This window comes from Polypterus senegalus, chromosome 7 (assembly GCF_016835505.1).
Source record: "Polypterus senegalus isolate Bchr_013 chromosome 7, ASM1683550v1, whole genome shotgun sequence".
Lineage (NCBI taxonomy): Eukaryota > Metazoa > Chordata > Cladistia > Polypteriformes > Polypteridae > Polypterus > Polypterus senegalus.
Genome location: NC_053160.1, coordinates 80,099,800 through 80,125,146, shown reverse-complemented (window position 1 = coordinate 80,125,146; position 25,347 = coordinate 80,099,800). Strand labels below are relative to the sequence as shown.

The 25,347-nt window shown below is 35.2% G+C and overlaps 1 protein-coding gene across 2 annotated transcripts in view; it reads right to left on the bottom strand.

Moving 5' to 3' along the window:
* LOC120532677 (3'-5' RNA helicase YTHDC2) overlaps positions 1-24,860 on the bottom strand; it is a 98,371-nt gene extending 73,511 nt beyond the window's left edge. Inside the window, exons 1-7 of one of the 2 annotated variants that reach the window (XM_039758935.1) lie at positions 24,759-24,860; positions 20,628-20,763; positions 11,737-11,897; positions 10,387-10,477; positions 10,074-10,270; positions 9,031-9,233; positions 4,608-4,774 (exon numbers count right to left, since the gene is read on the bottom strand). In XM_039758935.1, the coding sequence (XP_039614869.1) occupies positions 4,608-4,774; positions 9,031-9,233; positions 10,074-10,270; positions 10,387-10,477; positions 11,737-11,893 (815 nt within the window). In that variant the 5' untranslated portion in view covers positions 11,894-11,897; positions 20,628-20,763; positions 24,759-24,860. The remainder of the gene's footprint in view (positions 1-4,607; positions 4,775-9,030; positions 9,234-10,073; positions 10,271-10,386; positions 10,478-11,736; positions 11,898-20,627; positions 20,764-24,758) is intronic. The other variant, XM_039758936.1, reaches the window with a different exon arrangement.
* Positions 24,861-25,347: the final 487 nt, after the last annotated feature.

Here is a 25,347-nt window from a genome sequence, read left to right as displayed (position 1 = left end):
TATTTCATACATGGACTTTACTGCGTGTTTGTCATGTTTATCTGTTAATTGTAATATCGCCGAAGGGATCAGGGGTGGTATTATTGTTTTCATTTAGTAATTTAATTTCACCTGCCAGCAGCGAGTTACAATAACAGATGCAGGATGTGATAAAAGCATGGACAAGTTTCTCAGCATTAGAAAAGGAGTGGAATGAGCAAACATGGAATGTGTTATGGAAGTGAAAATAATAAAGTTTCTTAATGTGGTTTATGTGGGCTGAATAAGAAAGGAAAGAATCAAAAATTACACCAAGATTCCTTGCATCAGAAAAAGGTCTGATGAGATCACTGTCAAGAGTGACTGAAAAGGAGTTCATTTTCTTAAGTAGCGCTTTAGTGTCAATTTGCAGGAGTTCAATTTTCTTGCAATTTAATTTTAAAGAGTTCTACTCCATCCAGCTTTTAATTTCACTGAGGCAAGTTGTGAGCTGAGAAAACTCTGATGAAGTTGCACTTTTGACACTGAAATAGAGCAGAGTGTCATCTGCATAAAAATGATAACCCAATCCATAGCTACGAATAATATGGCCAAAGGGAAGCATATAAATACAGAAGAGAAGAGAGCTGAGGGAAGAGCCCTGAGGAACACCTTGTGTGACTGGCGCTGAGCTGAATCTGCTGTTGCCAAGACTAACAAACTCTTGCCTATCAGTCAGATACCACTTGAACCACTGGAGGGCAGTGCCAGAGATATCCAGCATGTTCTCCATTCTGGACAGTAGAATGTCATGTCTGACAGTGTCAAATGTTGCACTGAGATCTAACAGAATTAATATGCTGGTTTGTCCAGAGTCTGCTGCCATAAGCAATTCATTGGTTACCAGAAGAAGAGCAGTTTCACAGCTGTGCTGTCCTCTGAAACCAGACTGAAAGGGTTCCATCAAATTATTAGAGGTTAACTAATTGGTGAGCTGGAAGGCTACAACATGCTCAAGAACATTTGACAGAAAAGGTAAGTGGGAAATATGCTGAAAATTGTTAAGATCATAACCATCAAGACCACACTTTTTAACATGGGGGTTACAGAAGCGATTTTAAAAGTGGCGGGCACAAACCCACTGTTGAGGGCTGTATTGATTATTGTCGTAACAGTCGGGATTATGGCATGAAGGCAGGATTTAAGATGTGTGGTGGGGATGGGGTCCAGTACACAAGTAGTTGGCCTCATCTTACAAAGCAGGTCATTAACAAATGCCAATGTGACTGGTGAAAATTTAGAAAAGGAGCTGGATGGAGTGGGAAGACAGGGAAGGATATAAATGGATGATGGATTTATGTTAGTTGAATTATTTAGATCTTTAATTTCATTCCGGAAAAAGTGGAGGAATTTTTCACAGACTTCAGTAGAGGAGGGAATCGGGCCAGATGAGTAACTGTTTTAAAACAAGAAATGGAAACTTGGGTGTGGTGCACTATATTCCCTTTAGGGTCTATGGTTTAATTAGAATGTCTTGGACATAGCGTTTATTAGAAACAGTTGATCAAACATATTCAGATACAAGGCATCAGGAAGATGTAACCTACCTTGCCAGTATCTAAATAAACCAGGCACTAACCCTGGATGGGGCACCAGTCAACTATAGGACACATTAATACCTACACGAACCAAGTTAATCTAGTCAATACACTAACATATAGTACAACACATAATTTCAAAAACAACAAAAACAAGAAACCAATATTCTGCAGTTTCTAAACCTAATGTTAAGTTATTTGTCATTTGTACTGTACAGGGCTCTTGGATGCATCATACCGGCTAGTAACAACAGACAAAGACTACAATACTATACATTAAATACAACATAATATGATACAATAAGGTCTGCTCATATGGTTAGCAATGAATCTTCAATAAATCAAATCAGACATTAATAAAATATATTAATTCTACTACAGTATTATATATTTAGCAGTGTGTCCAGGCTTGTTTTTTGTCTTACTTCCAGGAGTTCCCCTTTATTACTAACAGGTTTAAAAAAATGACAAGTGAGTGGGACAAGAAAATAGTTGGGATTTCTTTTAAATAAATGCTTCAAAGTCACTCTGCAAAGGGTTTCATAAATATATTGCAAAAGTTGTTGTCACTTTGCATGTATCTACTGTATATTCAGAAAGAGACTGAACAGATTTGACCTGCAAGAAAGGTGTTTCAGGAAAAAAGTCTTAGCTGTCCAAAATGAATATTACAACAAAACTACAGTTTGCTACTGAAAAAACAGGCAAAGACCACATCTTCTGGAACAATGTGCTGGGGACAGATGAACTAAAGAAAAGAGTTGTTTGTCCACAGTAACATTAGACATATTTGGTGCAAACTGAGGCATCATTTCAGGAGAAGAATCTAATACCAACCGCGAAGCACAGTGGTGGTGAATTCTGTACCATATCAAAATGTGCTTGAGAAGAATAAGAGACCATCTGCCTAAAAGTTGAATTTATACCAGAAATAGACCTTTCAACATAATAATATTCTTAAGGACACTAGAAAATCCACCAAGAAATACCTCAAAAAGACGAAATGTACAGTTATGGACTGATCTGAATCCAATTCAAATGTTTGGGATGGGAGGGGGGAATTGAAAAGAACAGTGTTCTTCTTCTTCTTTCAGCTGCTCCCTTTAGGGGTTGCCACAGCAGATCATCTTTTTCCATATCTTCCTGTCTTCTGCATCTTGCCATGTCACACCCATCACCTGCATGTCCTCTCTCACCACATCCATAAACCTTCTCTTAGGCCTTCTTTTCCTTTTGCTTGGCAGATCTGTCTTTAACATCCTTTTCATAATACACCCAGTATCTCTTCTCTGCTCATGTCCAAACCAAGGGAACTGAAATGAACAGTACATGCAAGAAATCCACAAACATCTTGCAACTGAAGGAATGGTCACATTTTTTAGAGGCAAAGTCAGAGACTAGTGGAATGTTATTTCAATCTTTGAAAAAAGTATATGCATCCTTAGATCTAATAGCTGGTATACATCCCCACTTGCCAGAAACAAGTAGGTGTTTCCTGTAACTGTCTATCAGTCTCTGAGTACTCTAAGAGTGCGAGAACATTTTCCACCATGTAGAATTCTTTTACCTGTGTGATGTTTGAGGGGTGTACTGCTTGCAGAGCCCATTTCAAATCCTCCACAACATCTTGATGGCTTTCAGATACTGACTTTATTTGGCTTTCAGATCTCTCCATTTCCTTATTTTCAGCCATTCTCTGGTGTATTTTCTGGTATGTTTAGGGTTATTGTCATGTTGCAAGGTTAATTTTTGGTAGAGTTTTAACAATCTGACAAATAGTCTTGCATTATCCTCAACCAACCTCTGGTAGAATGAAGAATTCATAGTGGGTTCTATGATGGTGAGCTGCCTAGGCCCTGAAGAATCAAACCATCCTCAATCTATAACATTTTCCACCATCATGCCTTACAGTCAGTATCTGATTCTTCTGGTCAAATGCTGTTTTTGGTTTTCAAGATGTCTTCTGGAACTGTGGCCAATTAACTCCATCTTTACCTTGTCTGTGCAAAGAACCTTGTTCTAAAAGTGCTGGACTTTGCCTAGGTGTTCATGGGCAAACTTTTGTTTTGCCATGATGTTTAGTTATCTCAAATTTTAAGGAGTTTCCAAACGCACTTAAGTAATATGTTCCAGGGACATGAAAGCCATCCTAACTCAGAGCACAAGATACATACATTCACAATACCGAGTTAAATCAAAAATGACCACCTAATATAACAACCACATGGTAATTGTATTCAGTTAAACATAATACAGATAAAGTTGTTGAAACAGCCAAAACGGAAATCAATTTTCTAACCCCCTTATTTGTTCAGCGTCACAGGGTGATGGTGTCTATCTTGTACAGGGCACAATAGTAAATACAGTTCAGTACACAGAATACTCAGTTTCACCCTGCTCTCATATTCAGCCAATTTATACTTGCCAAATTAACATAATGTATGTCTGGGGTGTGGGAGAAAAGATGCAGCATGAAGAGAAAAAACTATTCATATATGGTGAGGACACACATAGTCCTCAAATGCAGTGTTGGGGTTAAACCCATGATTCTGGAGCTATAAGGAAGCAACGATAAACACTGAATCACCATGTTGGGTTTAAAAAAAAGTAATATTTGTAGCTAAATGCATTATCAATCATTATAAAATGTGCATGACTTCATAATACTACAGTACCCTCCACAAATACTGGCACTGCAAAATTAAAACAGTTACAGTAATTCTATTGCTCATGCCAACAGCTCTGTTCTGATAAATATTATTTTTAACTTACATTTACATCAAATAATAACAATGAGGTGATTAAGTTTCCTCTTATAATGTTAAAACTATACTGAGTTTGTTTGCCTATGTGTTTCTGTGCTGCCTATCAATTTTTTAAATCTTATTTAAAATTGAAAGTGTACATATCTCACTTTTGGCTTTGATAAAACCATTAGGATTTCAGCATTAGCCAAAAAATAAAAAACAAAATGTTTTTGTCTTCAAACTGAATCAAAATCATGCCAGACAGTTTAAGAAAATTAAGGAAATTCTGGAAGTGAACCTGTACCTGCTTTCCAGCCGAATTTGATATCCAACAGTCTGTCCAATTTTTTCTCCTCTTTCAGCTGCAACTCTTTCCGCCACAGCAATAGCAGCAAGCCTTCTTGGCTGAGTGCAAAATATTCTACATGGAATGCCATTCTTAAAGGAATCGTCAAGGAGAAACTGTGGAATCTGTAGAAAATAACACAAATGGTTTTGCCTCGGCTTTACAACCAAAGCACTACAGGACAGTAAGAATTTAATCCTTCAATTATATTGTTGTACATGAGCTGTAGTTGAAAAAGGCAAGACAGCAAATAGGACTTTATCTATTACAAACTTTAATACAATACCTGATTACCTAAATTATATTTGTTTTTTGAATTACAAAGTCACTATAGTTTGCAGAAGCAGTGAAAGATATCTATTACACACAGGATGTGTTCCAAAAATTATTGCCATCTTTACACACAACAAATGAATTTGTTGGTTAGTCATTACTAGAGCAGAATCATTTATATAAATTTATATAAAAACTAACCTTGATTTGACAAAGAAACTATAAAATAATAAAAAAAATATAAATAATAAAATAATAAAAAATAGAATTGTGTTACTGAGGAATAATTAAATATAGATGTTAAAACCTAATTGATTGTCACTGAATTAATAAGACAGAGGTGTTATTATTAGAAGGCCATGCATACAGTTAAAGGAATTTAACTGATGACACAATTTTTCCTTGTTATTTCCTCATTCTTTACTTTAAACACATAATTACATTAACTACAAGCAAGGCCTTTAAGTCTTTTAACTTCCTACTTAATTTGTGTGTTTGGTAAAATTATTAAAACAATGTCAGTATTTACAGTGCGCAATAGATCCATGTAGTTTCTTTATTGTAGCCTATAAACTATGATTTTCTAAAATCTCTCTAATGACATTGTTATGTGTAATAATCTGCATCAAGTGTCTGTTTTTGTCAATCAGACATAAAATGTATGGCACACCATGTGCATTATGAATATATTTCAGAATTTGTAATTTACAATGGTACAATAATTCTGCCTATACTCTTTGTAAAGGTGTGTATAAAAGCAATTTCAAAGGATTTTAAAAACATGAAGATCCACTGTGAATAGTCTATTTATACGTGACTAAGCTTCGCAATATTTGGTGTCACAAACTCACAGTCACTGTTCTATTGCGGTATTAACTCCTAAAGTCTATAATAAAGAAGATGCAGAAACTCCTAAGAAATGTATTGTGTTTCTACTGTCCTTTATCAATGATTCTAAACAGTGAAGAATCACATTACTTACATTTTAAGGTTAGTCTAATATTAAATTACTGTAATAAAGTCTTAAATGAATGAATGAAAGAACAACAAACCCATGACACAAGTCTCCAAAATCTAAATACAGTGATCCCTCGCTATATCGCGCTTCGACTTTAGCGGCTTTATTCTATCGCGGATTTTAAATGTAAGCATATCTATATATCACAGATTTTTTGCTGGTTCGCGGATTTCTGCGGACAATGGGTCTTTTAATTTATGGTACATGCTTCCTCAGTTGCTTTACCCAGTTGATTTCATACAAGGGACGCTATTGCAAGATGGCTGAGAAGCTACCCAATCAGAACACGTATTACATATTAAATATATCTCCTCAAAGATATACGATATGCTTCCCGTGCGGCGCTTCTCATACTTGAAAGCCCAAACACCACATATTTTTGATTGTTTGCTTGTCTCTGCCTCTCTCTCTCTCTCTCTCTGCTCCTGACGGATGGGGTGTGAGCAGAGGGGCTGTTTACACAGAGGCTGTTTGCCAAGAGGATACGGACGCTCCTCTAAAAAATGCTGAAAGAATACCTTCACTTTGCTGCCTTCCTTGTAGCTGCTTTGTCCGGCAGGGCCTCGCATACTTAAAAGCCTAAAAAGCCCTATTGATTTTTGATTGTTTGCTTTTCTCGCTCTCTCTCTGACATTCTCTGCTCCTGACGCACATTTTGAAGAGGAAGATATGTTTGCATTCTTTTAATTGTGAGACAGAACTGTCATCTCTGTCTTGTCATGGAGCACAGTTTAAACATTTGATTAAAGGGTGTTATTTCATGTCTAGAGGGCTCTAATAATGTTAGAAAATGTATTTAGAGTAGAAGGTCGTAAACAGGTTTTCTATGCTCTGCGAAAATATTCGATTTATAAATACAGAATCATACTTCACGGAAATTCATTTATTGCGGCAGAGTCTGGAATGGATTAACCGCGATAAACTAGGGTTGACTGTAATCACATCTGAATGTCGATTTCAAGTTCATGCAGAAATGAATAAAAGCAAACATGAAAGCAGAGAAGTATGTACTCAGTGGAGCTATGGAAAGATTTCTATACAAAAAGGAAAAACTTTCTTTTATTATTATTTTTTTTAAATAAACTGGTCCACAAACAGCCTTTAAAATTTTTAGGAACAAAACAACTGACTATAATGCTATGTACTATAATGACCACTGAAGAATTTGAAAATATGTAACAGTTATTATTTAATGAATAATTATTGAATAATATAAATATTATTATTTAAAAATTATGTAATAATTTATTTAAAATTATTTAATGTTATTATTTCAAATTAATTATTTATTTTGTAATTATTAAACTGATCCAAAAACATATACAAAAATATCTGTATACACAAAATACATTTGTATGAATACCCAGAAAGTACAACCATAACAAATAACAGATACATTTTTAAATAGCACATGAATCTTATGGCTACAGTTTCTTCAAGACTAAAGGAAAACTAGCAGCCTAAAAAAAAACAACAGATGAATGCTGGTTGTTACTGTCAGTGTGGCTGTACCATATCCAAGATGCTTTAAAAAGAGATACGTTTTTAATAGTCACTTGTCACATTCATTTCAGGGCAAATTATAAGTACTCAATACTGTTCCTTGGCTCCCTCAGGCAGTGTAAATCCGGCAACAGAACTCACATGCAATAGAAAAACGGAAAAAACAACAAATAAAAGACTAAATAAATTCTTTAAAAAACGTTGGTGGGATGCTAACAGTTTTTCAGATTTCTTCTGGTGAACATCTGAAATGAAACTGTAATCATTTTAGAGAAACAGTGTTCGATATCTGAAAATATAACAAACAAAACAGAACAAGTTCACGGCCTTATAACCCTTAAAACACACACAAAAACCCCAGATTATGAATTCCTCTTTGATTTCTTGAATGACTCCACATTTTTTTAATAAAACATTTGAATGTTAATTACTCTTTGATGTGAAAGCCCTAGATATACCCACCTGACAATCATATAATCACATAGGTTATAAAAAAACTCCAGCTTCTCATTGGGTTTTCAAGTTTTTGTTTTGTGTCATCAAGTGATATTAATTTTGTAAGTTTTATCCCAGTCACTATCACCAGCACAATGACAGCACTGCAGCACTCAATAAGTTACTTTGATTTTAATCCCGAATTGAATTCAGTCCTTCTTTTGTGTTGGCCTATACAAATAACTCATTATTGTTTCTGTAATATTCTATTTCTCACATGATGCTTGCGCCAGGCAAAAGACAAACCTACTTGGTTGTAACAAGAACAGGTATTTGGTTGTTCTGCACTTAAAACCACAAAATTTAATTTTATCACTTGCTAAGACAGTTATTCTGTTTTTCCATATTCACAACTGCCACTGCCCTAACTTTGAGAATAGCAGCGCTTCAAATATACAAATTTATTTTTTCAACACAAACTTGCATTCATGTTAGCTTAAGACTGAACTGGCAGAAAAATTAGTTTAAAAGTCAACATGTGGATGATTATTAGTATTATTACAGCATTTTCTAGGTGTAAAGAGTCATTAGTGAATGGCATTATTTTCTTTGTGGTTGATTAAAGCATAAATGTTTAATTTTTTTTTTTTACTTATTTAAAAATTCTGAATCAAGTTATTTTTTCTGCTTTCTGAAGTGATACCATTTAAGTAGGAAACCAATGACTCATTTCTTAATTACAAAATTAGATTAATGCTTGCATAAAGTTAACTGTTCCCCTAAAGAAAAACAATAAAAGTATAAAATAACCTTAACTGGATTCATTTGAAAGCACAACCGTAGCCACAGACTCAATAACTCTAGGATATCACCTATCAAACTAAAATATTTTTATACTACAAACAAATCACACTTGGTCTTAAATCAAAACAGCTTTAAGATAGCCATACTACAACATGTGCAGCTATTACATATTCCCCATATACTGAAATAATTCTTTAGGAATTTACATTTAAAAAAAATAAAGAGTAGAAAACACATTATTATTTTTCTAGAATAGTTAAAATATGATGTCAAGCTGTTCAGAATGGCATAAAACAAACAGTGTAACTACATATATTTAAAGTACAGTATAGGAAAGAAAAAACAAACCTGAGTTGTTTTTCCAGATCCAGTTTCACCTACTATTAAAACCACTCTGTTTTCCTTTACAACTTTAACTATTTCCTCTTGTCTCTCAAACACTGGCAGTGAACAGCGAAAAGAATCAATTTCAGACTCTCCTCTGATTGGAGGAACTTGAGGTATTCCATTGTTCAGCCTTCCACTTGTTCTGTTTTTTTCTCTGATACTTTCTAATAAAAAGGGGAAGTACTGCATTGTTACCATATGATACATTATTCACTTAGATGCTTCATTTAATATAACTGTTCTAAGCATTTCACATAATTAATGAATATTTGTTTTCTTTGAAAACTATTAGCACACACCCAAGTTCAGAAATCATTATATAAATATGTACAAACAGTTCAAAGTAATAGTGGGATACTGAAGTAGGCTATGTATGCTGGAACTGATAAGAGTGGTTTTTAAAACACAACTGTGATCAGATATGGACCACAAGAGTGCATCAAGAGTAGTGCAATGGAAGTAAAATATCAGAAAAAGTCAGAACCTGAGGCTCCAGAAGAATAGTCTTTGACACAACAGGCCTTTCTGACACAACAGGTCTCAATGAGAGAGTCATATCCTGGTGATCCATAACCAGAGGGCTATGCCAGCTCCAGAAGTGAATGCTCAAGATAGTTTCACCATAAAAACAGGAAGAGATTTTAGGCAAAAGCTCATTGATGAAGCAAGACAAAAGAGAGTGTGGAAGATGGTAAGTGACAATTAAGCTTTTGGTGTAAAATATTTGGGAGGAGAACATCTTGGCAAATGGCCCCATGAGAGAAACATGGAAGTATGTCTGTTTCGAAAGGCCCAGAGGATGAGTTGGTTACTTTGTAATTGTTTTTATACTTCCTTTAGTGTTTATTTTTCCCCTGTGTGTCACTAAAATAAACACACCTGTTTCTGATATACTTTGGTCTTCTTGACACTGTTCCTGGTGTAGAGGGGAACACTGATGTGAATTGTTATATAATGTACTGGTTTGACTGTAAACAAAAAATGAATTAGAAAAACAGAAATACCAGCTTCAATGGATGCAGAATTTCCACGTTCAGTTTTAGGAAGAAGATCAGTACGTTCTTTGTTAGTGACAGGAAATCTTTGGAGTAAACTACGTATGACGTGTCTTGAATTATGGGAAATGATAAAGTTCATTACTGAACAAGATGCCTCTGATCCATCCTTCTTCTTTACTGTGAGGAACCTGTTCACCCCTTTCCTACAACGAAAAGATCATATTATTGGGAAACATTTTATTCACTTTAGAAAACTTTTTAAAGCGCACTGTTTAAATGAGTTTAAAGAACATTATAATGCTCAAAGCCAAAAACTCACCCTTTACTTTTGGAAATTAGACCAAGGGATGGAGCGAGACGATGAATATAGGCTCTTTCAATACTTGTAAAAGAAGAGGGGAACTCCATTTCTAAACATTTTAGAAAACAGCAAAGGGGAGCAGATATTTAAGCACACATTTTAAGTAATATAACTAATTACTTATAATAATCCATTAACAAGACTCCATATTGAGACTCTAGTATCAGTAGTAGCAAAAACCTCACAGAGCTAAAAGTGGTTACTAGCACTGATTTTTCATGTTTGCCAAGCCTAATATGATAACACGGTTGGTTTTAAAGTTGTATGTGGTTATTGTGTTCTACAAAAACTACTCAAACTCTTTCTGAATTACTCTTAATTCTGCTTCACCAAATTTCTGATTGATGTTGATGAAGTTAACCAAATGTGTCCAATAGTATGTAGGTGCAAGGTACCTGTATTATTTGTTTAATTTCCTGAACCTGATTATTAACACAGAGTCTCAGAATGACTGAAAATTTCTATTTAGCATTGAACAATAAGCAACAACTAACCCAACTAAAAGGTCTTCCCAAAAACAGCATTTAGGACTTTGGAGCTGCGAAATAGAAGAACTAATTACTGTAATACAATATTACTAGCCATTATGTATTAAACCATACCAAGAAGTCACCTAATAATGAAGGATTAAAATATTGGTTGATGGCAAAAATTGTCTTCACACAACACAATAGCATACACAAAATGATTATTTATTTCACAATGGAATTTTCTAAATGTAATGAACACAAAAGAAAGTAGCAAACCACCAGTTCCATCTTGTATTAAAAAAGGCCTGGACAATTCTAAATTAACAACCAAATAAATATTTTATCTCTAACTTCTTGTTAGCGTCCATGAAAAAAATATCCAAATTATGCATTCATAATTTTAAATCCACATTAAAAAAAGAAGAATGACACATAGGGAAACTACAACATTATTAGTGAATCACTTCAGAAACATTATTTTATCTTATGTTGTAATTCAACAGTGCTGCCTAATAAAGATTTTGTTAATATTACATTTTATAATTAATTCTGGATAGGCTTTAATTGTTTCCAAATTTCAGAAGGCTAGTAAAATTAATGAAATTACAGCAACATATTTAAATAACTACTGAAGGAATTCCATTAAAAACTACTGTAACATGATTTCACAGTCATACAATACAAAACAATACTGGTAATGAGATTATATTACAAAGGTAGTCTTGAGTGTACTTTTCAATTTATTTAAAAAAATGTAACACTGAAGTTTAAAATTATTTCAACTCCTCATTAGATTTCTGAAAGCAATTCTGTGTTCTAAAGCTTAGAATACATTTACCTTTCTCATCACTGTATCGAAATCTTTCAAGTGCAATACTCAAAGCTATCTCAACTTCTTCATCAATCCGGATATCCTTCAGCCCTTTTGCTCTAGAGGTTGACTGACCGGACTGAGCTGGTGTGGGCCTTGGAGAAACACTGCTTGGTCGTGACATGTTTCTGTTTCAAAATAAATACAGGAATTTTACTAAAACCTCTGAAAAATTTAAAGGCGATACACAGTAAATAATTAACATAATGATTACTGTGGGTCTTTGTAAACCAACTTTAACAACATATGAAACACTGAAAAAATGAATGCGTGCGTGTGTACATATATATACATATCTGGATATCACGATGGAAGAATTTTTGCATTCAATTACAATACTAGTGAAAGTTTACTTGATACCACTGCAAAAACAGAAATCCAATTCAATGGCTTTCTATTGAAAGTACAGTAAAACCTTGATTATCCATCACTCGATTAACCATCAGGGCCAAGTAAATAAATATATAAATAAAGTGTATGCCAGTGCCTACCCATTACTGTACTACTACTACTGTGATGTACGCTGAGAGCTCTGTACATTGGAACAACTCTCCTTTCTGCTAACACGTAGTGTTCTTCCCCAACACCACATGTCAGGCCACATTCTGAAATCACAGTGTCAGTTACGTACCTTCAGTTTTAATAGTGCTTCGTAGCTTTTCTCTTTTATCATAATTAATCTACTAAACATTGTTATGGCTGATAAATATAAGTGTGTGGTGCTGGAATTGTCACAAAAAATTGAAATTATTAACGTTAACAAAACAGCAAAACTGCTTCAAGTATTACTTCAGTTTATGGTGTAGGAAGATCAATAGTGAACAATATAAAGTGCAATGCCAACAAAATTGAAAAACGTGTTGAAAATGGAAACCATTGACAGTAATGTTAATGTATTAATGTTAATGTTCTCCTATATTGTAATTTTCTTTTTAAATTCTGTTATATTATGTTCTGTTAATATACTATATTGTGATATGCAGGCAGCTTGTGATGCACTGTTGGGGAGCATAAAGTGTGCAATGAATGCTGTAAGTAATGGGACTGGGTGAAGGGCTTCTGTTCTGTAAGGGGCGGATTCATCTATTAGGAAATGAGTGACAGCAGAAGTTAGGAGAAATTGGAAGGTGCAGAGGAAAGAGGTTTTGAGTAGAGAGTCAGGAGACAATATACAGGAGTGTGTGAAGTATACAGAAAAAACGACCGTGAGTGGCAGGAGACTGATTGGTAGGTAAAGCTTTCTTTTATTGTTTTAGAGGTGTGCTCCATAACCCAGATAATGGAGTATAAGGCTGGGCACCGTTTGTTACAGAACAAAGACTCCAAGTAAAACGTAGAAAGCTCCAGTACCTCTGAGTTCTGTTTCCTTACTGCGCTGGTTGTTACAATATTAAATGAATTCATTAATTTTGTTAATACTATATTCTATTTTGCTTTATAAATAAATATGACTATTCGCTAATCTACAGCATATCATTTTTAAAGTAACTTCTGTCATTTGTCTTTTCTCTTATCCATCACGGCTTCATGCATAGACATTCAGAGCATATAATTTCATTAAGTAGCTTCCTACAGTATATATAAATGAACACACCAAGGGCCTCAAGTTAACACATTTATAGAATTCACATTAAAACATGATTTCCTGACAAAACTACAAATGTGCGTCAGGCACAAAAAATTTCAGATACTCAAAACTATGTGTAAGCAAAGTTCCATGCACTTTCCCTTTATAAATCCCAACCAACGTGAATTTTAACACACATGCATGCACTTACAGCCCCACCTTGATTCCTCCTCAAATTTTGAATATTTGAATATGCAATTAAACATATAAGTTTTTCTCTTACGCCGACAGGAGTGTGCAGGCAGTGATCGCCACACAGCTTACATTACATTCATGATATTACAGTTGTCTTAATATGTTAAAATGCTAAAATGTATACTTGATATCATTTTCATGATGAACTGTATTAAAGCACGTATTAAACATGTGAGGGCACGGTAGCCATTCAGGTAATGTTGCTGCTTCCCGCAAGATGCTTGTTGGGACACGTGTGACCCTGGATGGTAAAATTTATTGCAGCAGTACTGTCTCTGTGAAACATACCAAGCCCCAATTCTTGTCCTTCCATTTCTTTCTCCATATAACCAATCGCAACACAATAAGCGTCTATAATAAATGTAAAACCAGCCATAGGCTTAGAATGCCAATTCTTCAAAACTTTTAAGGAACACTGAAATATTTTCATTATACATGTTAAATTATTCCATCCATTCAACCATCCATCCAGGATCACACCAGTCCCAGCAAGCACAGAGTACAAGGCAGGAACAATCCCTGGACAGAGTGCCAGCTCCTAAATACCACTGTGCCACCGTGAGCCCACAGGTTAATTATTAACAGTATAAATTATTTACATGAAGTTAACAATTTATCTGTAAAATGTAATATACATACTTTAATGTACTCATCATAAAAATATGTATACATGCTAGTATTCTAACAGCATACCGCTCCATGAGGATAGCTCTTGGTAATCTAAATCGACTTTAAAGCTATTCATCACCATTTATAAATACAGTATAATACCAGCCAAATAATCATGAGGGGCTTTCTTATGTTTAAATTGCTAATGTTAACACTTTTAAATAAGAGCTTACTCTCAAAATGCTCCATCATATAATTTACACTTTTAAGTTTTGAAAGTTTTTATCTTTTATGTGAGGTTTTTTTATAAACATCTGAAGTACACCTAGCAGAGAATTAAAGGTGGTGAAAACAAAACGTATATGAGGAAGGTATCAGCAAATCAGTGCATACATATGTTACTTTCATACATAGATTGATTCTTACTTTTTACATTTTTTAAATTGTTTTATTAGCATAAGTATGTTGTGGTCATTTCATTATTGGTGGTGTATTCACATTGAGAATGGCTTGAGAATGGCAGCTGCCCAAACACAGTTATGCACCTCTCTGAACAGGGCTTTCCTCTAACAACTGACACAGAGTGTTGCATGAAGCAAAATGAAACTGAGTGGAAAGACTTGAAACTTTGAATGTTATTTTAATTATTAAATGGATGTGTAAATTAAATTAATTTATATCCTAACTTTAAATTTGTAACTGATAGTTTTATTTGAACTACCAAAAATAACTCTTCACAAACACAAAATTCAAACACATAAGGGAATTTAAGTGTACTATGTGTTTAATTGGGATTGCTTGCCCTGTGTTGGCTGGGATTGGTTCCAGCAGACCCCCGTGACCTTATAGTTAGGATAAAGCGGTTTGGATAATGGATGGATGCTCAGCAGGTGTGCTAATTTCTCCAGCAAAAAGTCAATCATTGAAAGTTTTTCCACTACAACATACACTTTGTATTCTGTTTGAGAAAAGATTTCAATCAAATACTGACATACTTCTAGCTACCTTACAGTTAAGCAACCTCTTGCATTTTATACTCAGTCTCTTTTAAAGTTTTTTTTATTGCCAGACTGTCAAGTCCAGTACTCAATAAATACAATTAAAAAGTCATATGGCAGTACCAGTTCAAAGCAAGTGTAACTAGAGAGCAGTATTGGAAAAAACACTTGGACCAATAAGTACTATAAGTTAATCTCTAGTTTTAAATATGCAAAAAATCACCTCAAATTCTATAAAAAGCAGTTTAAATTTGTAAATGTTACAAAAAGGTCAATTCAGCAAAAGAACTAAGACATATTAAATAACTTTTATACTATATAACAGGTTTTTAAGCACAATTAAGCAAACAAGTTAAAAAAATTACAACCTTTACTTGATTTTCTTTCAAGAGAAAACTTGCCTTGCATACATTTTCATAATAGGAGCATTGGCATGATAAACACAGAGTGACTAAAAGACAAGGAATGAAGCAGCAGCTATGTGGTTTATACACGTGCAGTATCTAAGCTACTAGGCAATGTCTGTCCTAATGATCGCCTGCCTGAAGAGGATGCTGAGCACTGAACCCCCAGACTAAAAGTACAACCATTTTTTCAGATGACATGAAGTTAATAATGTATATTAACTGAATTAAATTTAAAAAATTTACAAACAAATGGAAAATTTACAATTAAAATTTAAAACAAATTCAAATACTAAGCCTGAAGTTAAATTACAATGTTTGCAACTCATATGTGAAATTTGTATAATGAAGAAAAAATCATTGAAACCAACATAATATTTGAAAATGATGCAGCAAAGTTAAACCTGGAATATAGCAGGCATAAAACTGGCAAATCAATTTCCTCTGGCATAACATATATTATCGACTATGGTGTGCTTATTCTGTTTGTAACAAAAGGCTACTATGATGTTCACACCTGGTAAGCAGTGGCACATACCACATTTTTTAATAATATTTTGTAGATTATGATGCTCATTTTAATCAATGACGCATACAGTAGGTTCAACAGTCCAGCAAGAATGATCTGGCAGAGTGAATTAGAGTGGCACTCTTTTTTCAAGATGTTTTTTCACAAGAAACTCCTTTTATCAATTATACTTACTGTTAAATTCAATACAGTACAAATAAATATTTAACTGCAAACTACCTCACAAGGTTAATCAATGACATAAAATATAAGTAACAGGAATGACCCTGAACATTCCAAAAGTAACTATAAATTCAACCCCAAATAACTTATATAATAATGAATAGACTTGGAAGACCTGAATTTTGCCAGGTACTAAAGCACGCATATGCCAACTGTGCCACATTCTCATATATAACCAATATACTCAATGTAGCCTTTCACAAAGGTTAACATATTAAATGTCATGCTTAACCTGCATAATATAGCACAACAGTCCAACCTTTTCAGCAACATACAGCTGCAAGGAAAACACAACTCAAATGTTTCAAATATTGGTCCAAGAGCAAAATCAGTCCACATGCATACAGCATGACAAGTAATTATGCCAGGTACTGCAATCAGCTTCAATTTATAATCCAAATCAGTAAATATTGTTCTTTCCAGCTCTTTGAAGCAATGCTTCATACAGAAAAAAATACATGCTGGATGACTGAATATTGGATGAAATTAATTACTGCACCCTGCATCAATGACACAGGATTGTGAGAAAATTATTTCTTAAGAATGATGTACAATATACTCCACATTATTGATATATATATATACACTCTTTTTTATTTGTCTTGTAACCAACTAGCAAATGGATTATAATGCAAAAGGATTTCACTCCCTCATACCCATTTCATTCCATTTGCCACTGCAAAAGCTTTAGTTGTATGTGTTGTTTTGTAACCACAAGACAAAGAAGAGTGTTACTGATAAATATTCTGGAACTCTAGGCAGCATCAGCAATGGCTTGTCTCTTTTTACACAACAGTCTACTTAAAACAGAGTATCCAGCACCTATGGCAAGTCACAAAAGCACTCTGGACTGAAATTGCACACCACAGGTAAATTGTATGTTTAAGGTGGTGACTCAAATCATAAACCAATCACAGTTTATAGCGTTCACAAATGTCACTCATTTTAGTTTGATAAAAGGATCAAAGAGTATTATCAATTTTTAATTTGAGATATAATCTTGATATGCATGACCCTGTCCATTCATTAATCTTTTTTCAAAACCCAATTATTCTTTTATTTTATTGATTTTATTTGTAGAAAACAACATTACATAAATCATGTCCAACTTAACAAACCAGAATTTAACCCCCTAATTCTAGACTCATTCATTTTTGTGGAAAGGAACACTTAAATTTCAAAGCATAGATTATGTGTATCTATTATCTCGCTGGAGTCTTCAGTGAAGTCAAGATGTAAACTGTATAAGAATTAATATATTGTAATAATTTACCTGAGAGTCAATGGCAGATGTAGCATATGGCAGACAAAAAATATGGGACAGTCCTACTGTGGCTCATACTTTTAAACAGGTGTCCATGCTGGGCAACTCGAGAGCCTATTAATATACTAATGTAGTACAGTGCATCCGGAAAGTATTCAAAGCGCATTACTTTTTCCACATTTTGTTATATTACAGCCTTATTCCAAAATGGATTTAATTCATTTTTTTCCTCAGAATTCTATACACAACACACCCATAATGACAACGTGAAAAAAGTTTATTTGAGGTTTTTGCAAATTTATTAAAAATAAAAAACTGAGAAATCACATGTACATAAGTATTCACTGCCTTGCTCAATATTTTGTCGATGCACCTTTGGCAGCAATTACAGCCTCAAGTCTTTTTGAATATGATGCCACAAGCTTGGCACACCTATCCTTGGCCAGTTTCGCCCATTCCTCTTTGCAACACCACTCAAGCTCTATCAGGTTGGATGGGAAGTGTCAGTGCACAGCCATTTTAAGATCTCTCCAGAGGTGTTCAATCGGATTAAAGTCTGGGCTCTGGCTGGGCCACTCAAGGACATTCACAGAGTTGTCCTGAAGCCACTCCTTTGATATCTTGGCTGGGTGCTTAGGGTCGTTGTCCTACTGAAACATGAACTGTCGCTCCAGTCTGAGGTCAAGAGCACTCTGGAGCAGGTTTTTATCCAGGATGTCTCTATACGTTGCTGCAGTCATCTTTCCCTTTATCCTGACTAGTCTCCCACTTCCTGCCACTGAAAAACACCCCCACAGCATGATGCTGCCACCACCATGCTTCACTGTAGGGATGGTATTGGCCTGGTGATGAGCAGTGCCTGTTTTCCTCCAAACGTGATGCCTGGCATTCACACCAAAGAATTCAATCTTTGTCTCATCAGACCAGAGAATTTTGTTTCTCATGGTCTGAGAGTCCTTCAGGTGCCTTTTGGCATCCAGTCGGGCTGCCTTGAGCCTTTTACTAAGGAGTGGCTTCCGTCTGGCCACTCTACCATACAAGCCTGATTGGTGGATTGCTGCAGAGATGGTTGTCCTTCTGGAAGGTTCTCCTCTCTCCACAGAGGACCTCTGGAGCTCTGACAGAGTGACCATCAGGTTCTTGGTCACCTCCCTGACTAAGGCCCTTCTCCCCCGATTGCTCAGTTTAGATGGCCGGCCAGCTCTAGGAAGAGTCCTGGTGGTTTCAAACTTCTTCCACTTATGGATCATGGAGGCCACTGTGCTCATTGGGACCTTCAGAGCAGCAGAAATTTTTCTGTAACCTTCCCCAGATTTGTGCCTCGAGACAATTCCTTTGACTTCATGCTTGGTTTGTGCTCTGACATGAAATGTCAACTGTGGGACCTTATATAGACAGGTGTGTGCCTTTCCAAATCATGTCCAATCAACTGAATTTACCACAGGTGAACTCCAATTAAGCTGCAGAAACATCTCAAGGATAATCAGGGAAAACAGAATGCACCTGAGCTCAATTGTGAGCTTCATGGCAAAGGCTGTGAATACTTATGTACATATGCGCTTTCTCAATTTTTTTATTTTTAATAAATTTGCAAAAATCTCAAGTAAACTTTTTTCACGTTGTCATTATCGGGTGTTGTGTGTCGAATTATGAGGGAAAAAATTAATTTAATCCATTTTGGAATAAGGCTGTAACATAACAAAATGTGGAAAAAGTGATACACTGTGAATACTTTCCAGATGCACTGTAAATGGCCACTATAGGGCAATGTGCCATGTGTGTTTAAAGTATTCCCTTGAAGTAAGTACTCCATGGGCACTGAAACAAATCTAAAGTCATTGGGAGATGGACAGAAAACAGAGAGAGAAAACTCCCAAACTATCATGTGGCAGCAGCACAAATCCCTATAAGTAGGGCCCTGCTGCGCATATGGAGGGCTGCCAGTCTCATAGCCATCTTGAATAACTGGCAGGATGTCTTCAGTACTTCCAGTGGCTATATCTGATGTACAAGGTGATTTCAAAGGTTTCTCCAGGATTAGAGATTATGTGGTGGGAATTAAATGGCCACTCCCTTCCAACGGTCACTTAAACTGAGAGTCAGGCAACCACCTGGTTCAAAGGCCCAACAAGCAGGTTGCTGGTTCATACAGAATGCAGAGGAAAAGAAGACAATAGGAAGAATTAGTAATGCTTCTGGCACTGCATTTTCCCCCACCTGCAGTATAAAACCATAACTGGATTATTCAGACCCAATTTCATAATAACCCTGATTAGGTAAAATAATTTGCTTTAGTAATAGCCTCAGATCAGAACATCTAAGATATCAGAAATTTTAATTTTATAAACCAGGAATCTGAGAAAAGTCAATTTTTCCATTCATCTTCTACCTCATTTTCTCTTAAGTTCAACATTATAGTAGCTGGTGCTAATTTATCATTGGGTGTGGGGCAGAACTCCAAGGATAGATTACTTGTTAAAACATTATTTGAAATTGGAAAAAATCAAATACTCAGTTAGAGGATCCGTTCAGACTTTTTTCAAAACATGGCAGGATCTAATCAGTAATATTTTTGGCTTGCTCTATCTCTCAGGGGTGGGGATCGATCTGTTCTTAACTCAATTCTTCTTTTTTGTAAAAACTTGATTTCTTTGTATGGATTGTAATAAAATTAATAAAAAAAAAAAATAAAAAATAAAAATTAGGTGATTACTTCAAAATTTAGTGTAATACGTTTAATAAAGAGAATGCTCTGGAATTGCACCTTTCAAAAACTTAAACCACAAGTGTACAAGCATTTTTGACTTTTCTGGAAACAATAAGAATGTATCATAGTAACTGTACTTTAAATGGTTCAAAATGTATAATAATGCAGTGATTTCACAAAACGTTTTATTTAAATACATAAAATATTTTCAGATGGATTGTACTTTTTATGAGACTTATGGTAAATAAATGTGGAACGTTTTATAATATCACTTTAAATTGTTGTTTCATTCATGTTATTTACCTTTATTCTAAAACAATGTTGTCAAACTCAAGTTTGGGAAAGTGACAGTTTTCAACATAGCCGGCCTGTTAATCAGAAATCAGTTCTTGGAAGCAGAAACATAAAATGCTTGATGGCCAGATTCCAGGTGTTTATCCTTTGGAGAGGAAAGCAGAAGTGAAATGTCAATGCACACTGATGCACACAGATTACATTTAACATGTTTATGTTGCATTTTATTCTCCAGTTTTATTTTTTTCCCTTCCCTTTCATCACTTTACTGTAAAAAAACAAGTTTCTTTGATACTCAGCAATATAGTTTTTTCATTATAAATCAAAGTTTGTGCAATTGTGACTTTACCTTATTCAAGAAACAATTACCACACAAAACAAATCCAGTTGAAGCAGCTGTTTAAAAGCATTTAAAAATTATGCACAGAATAATAATGTTGAGTAGTCTTATCATCTACATGACACAGGCAGGAGGCAATCAGTGATCAAATAGTCAACCTGACTGTTGTAAGCAATGCCATCAGAGAAGGTTCCATATATGGGACACAAACCAACTAAAATGTGTAATTTCACTAGTATTTTCACAAACCATTTGAAAAGAACAAATAAAACTAAAAAATGGATATCTAACCTATTGCTGACAGATTGACGAAAGCCAAAAATGGGAGATAACCACAATTGCTCTATACTACTTTGGGTGAGAAGTTACAAGAAAAAACACAAGCAATGTATAAATATAACATTATTTTTATGTATCCGATTTTGCACAACCAAAAAATATTAGACTTTATAGTAGCTTCCTTAGTGTTATCTTTACCCCAGGAAAAATGAGCCAAAATCATTTAATTTATTTCAACAAGAAAAAATGGTACTTTGTGCAACATAAACATGTAAAATACCAAAATAAATAATAATAATAATAAATACAGTAGAAACGGGATGTCTAGTGTCCACTACTGCACTAATGGAGGTTTAGTACATATGCTTTGTGTGAAATGTTTTGAGATGGTCACCGATGCACAGCCTGATGTTGTAAATGGGACACTAGAAGTATGTTTACTTTGCACTTTTCCTATATTTTTTCTGCTGATTGCAATGAGAGGGTAGAATGTCAGTGTCTAATCTGCACAATCAACACTGCCACTTGCATTATTGTAGGCTACCACAGTGTAAAGACACAGCATCTTCTACATTTCCCTGACACAAACATCTTGCTTGTTTTGGCAGTTAATCACAATTATTTTGCCTTTTTGTCACACAATTCTGAAGCTTCACCCGACCTAACTCACCAGACATATCACAATGGTGTGGTTGTACAGTACCATATCATGCATCAGTTTCACTTTCTGTGTTTACATCTGGTGACCAATTCACAACATCATCATCACTGTTCAGTTTGAGTTTGTTCTATAAATGCCTTTACAGCTTTTCATTTGACATTGTGTTTTTAGTTGGAGGCTCTGCCACAATAATAAATATCGACCTTAATATACGTTAAGAGTGGCGAAACATGTTGAAATATTCATGATTTTTTTGCAGAATATGGTTATTTCATTCACCAGATGGTAGCAAAATACTTTTCAGGCTTAAAAATATAAAGCGGGTCATTGCATTTTTCCCCAAGTGTGACACATGTTAATGGTAATTATACAGAAACTGAGCCAGAGTTGCACTCAGTTTTAATGCCAATCAGATATGCATGGGCATATATGTAAATGTTACACAACCGCAATGTTCTGGTTGTCGAATTGCATTTGTAAATCACATTACATTTCAAATATGTTTTGTGATTACTCTTTTTCGTTTCAGTGATTACCTTCTACAACATGCTTAGCTTTATTTACTCTTGTATCTTGCATTAAAAAAAAATCACATTATTGCATCTTTTTTAGCTACTCAACTTCAGACTACTGAGAGTGAACATGGCCGGATATTTTTATTTTCACCACTGTAAACATGCTTAATTGGACTATCTCATTTAAGCATGTTATATGTCATAGACCTAATCCAGAAACTATGCAGCATTTATCTAACCTGTGTAAGATTTCAGAAATGATGACAAGTCACTTTATTCTTTTCCATTTTGTCCACTATTTATTTAACAAGGTGTTAGTTACTTTAGCAGCTGTCTACTCATGGCCACCCAAGTAAACATGTTACTTAATTACCTCTTTCGTCAGCATTCTTTGTGTTTTGCACCTGGCTCCTTTTTAATAATTGGAAGTTAACCTCCAATTACCATGATCCTCCATAGACTAAGTAGATAACTTGTAGGTAAAGAAGTGGGGAAAGGGGAGTGCAAAAGCTCTTATGCAAGTCTAAGTTATATTTTCACAAGAACTAAGGTTAAAAGACTAGGCTCCTTGGATTAACTAAAAGTAAAACAAAACTGGGGGTACACTCAAAAGTAGGAGTACATTCAGAAACAAGATGTTGGACAGTAATTACTATCTAAAACATATAGTACTGTAGCAATTAACAATTTAAAGAATGTTGTGAAGTGCAGTTAACGGTGGATTTAATGAAGAAAATTTTAAAGCACACTGTATTCATATGTAACAATAGCAGTAAGTTCTTCTGTACTCTTTGAAAGCTTAGAAGATTGTTTATGCATCTCAGTAATATGTAGGTTTGGTTACTTAATCCATTACATATAAGTGCATGCATCTTATGATTGACTGACGTCTTGGTTAAAGGTGATTCTTGCATCGTACCGGACGCTAGCAGGCTTCCTGTAATAATTGCATTAATGTACTGAATTGGTGAACATGCCTGTATAGTTTTAGGCAATGAGTGTGTAAACTCTGTCTGAGGAGGGCAATGCTAAAATATTTTGCTCAACTATTAAATACAAGTACTAAAATATTATGACAAAACACAAGCATGTCTGTTGGAGAATTCTGGCAGATTTTCTGAATTACTTGAAAATATCAAGTTTCAAGAGGAACAAAACAGAGGGTGGCAACTAATTGTATGCTGCTGCACTGCAGCTCTTGCCATCTGCGTTCCAGTTTCAGCCCAGACAATGCTTGGATAGAGTTTAGATGTTCCGTGCATTTCTGCAAAAACTTTCTATATATAAAACACAAAATGTTAGGTTTAAATTGCTCTCATATCAGTAGTGGTCTGCACGAATGTGCACTGCAATGTACTGATCTTCTGATCAGGGTTTCTTCTTGTCTTGTATCTGATACCTGTTATTTCCTCTGTTCCCTATAACCCTGAAAAAGATTACGTGACATCAGTAAGTAATTAAACGATGGATGACAAAAAACTGAGATGAACAGTGATTGAACAGTAAAGATTTCAGGAAAGTGAAACTAGACCTGCAAGTGCTCAACATCTCCCAAGGTGTGCAGTATCTCACACGCAAATGTTATCCGCTCTAAACACTATCGTAGCCCATGATGTACAAACTACTTCAATGATGCTGCATCATTTTCCAGATCTCTTCCATCTTATCAGCAATAACATGTTTACTCATATTTTTTCCCTTTGACTGCTGTAGACTCGTTAAAGCAAGATATGAAAGAAAGGCAAGACTTGGTTGGGTCCTGCTCAACAAGCCAACTAACGCGACAAGAAAGGACTGTCCTGGATTCAGAATATCAATGCACCTGGTACTGCTTGAAACGATGAACTTCTGGCAAAGTTTCAATTTTATCGCTAATATACACTAAGTTCCTTCACTATGCATTAAACCTCCAGGGCACAAAAACTACATAATTATTAGCGAATGACTCAAATTATCAGTGATGTCTCCTGCTAGATTTCGCCTGTAAACGGCGATTAGTCGAGTCCTGATAGCTCGGTTTCTAGTGCGTTTCCGGGTGAGCAACATATTACAGTAGGGTCTGGCTGACGCTCCAAACTAAAGTGACGCCGGCGACGTTGACAAAATAAAGCCTATGAAAGCAAAGGTACTCAGGACGCATTAAGTAAAATTCTCCCAATGCAACGCCACAAAACGTTCAACATAAAATAGCTCTGTGTACACCGAAAAGCGATTCACTCCTTTAAAGGCCAGCTTAGTACAGACACTCGATGTAAAAACACACTCTGCCAGCTCGCTTTGGCGCTTCTAAAAGCAACAAAAAACTGTCGTTAGCTAGTGAACGCAATAAATATCGTTTCTATAACCTTTCAGCTCCCCCGAATGCTGCTCATCCGCCAGCTTCTCCGTCTCCTCCTACTCCACCTCCTCCAGACTTTGTAAGCGCCAGCCGAATCCGGGAACCTGCTAATGACATCATCGGGATTCCGCGTAGCCGTAATGTCTTGCACAATTTTTGTACATTTACTCGAATATGCGTATGACTGCCATCTGCTGTATGGAGGGATAATATTCCTCAAAGTTATTATACCATGCTGAACTATGAAGCGACTACAGTATTTTTTCATCGAATTGTAATGAAATCTTTTGCCATCTGCTGTATGGAGGGATAATTTTCCTCAGAGTTATTATACCATGCTGAACTAAGAAGCGATTATTTTTTCATCGACTTTAATGAAATCTTTTAAAGAATGGGATCGCTTTCTGCATTTCCTTCTGTGTTTTTTTCCTTTGAATACTCCAGTTGTCTTCCCACATCCTAAAACAGTTCAGGTCTGAAATGGCATGTGTTCTATCATTTAATTTAACCCAATCCGTTATCTGTTCCTGATGCTGCCAGTGCTCCCCAGTTCCTACGATTAAGTTCAAAAAATCGATACATTGTTTCTAATTATA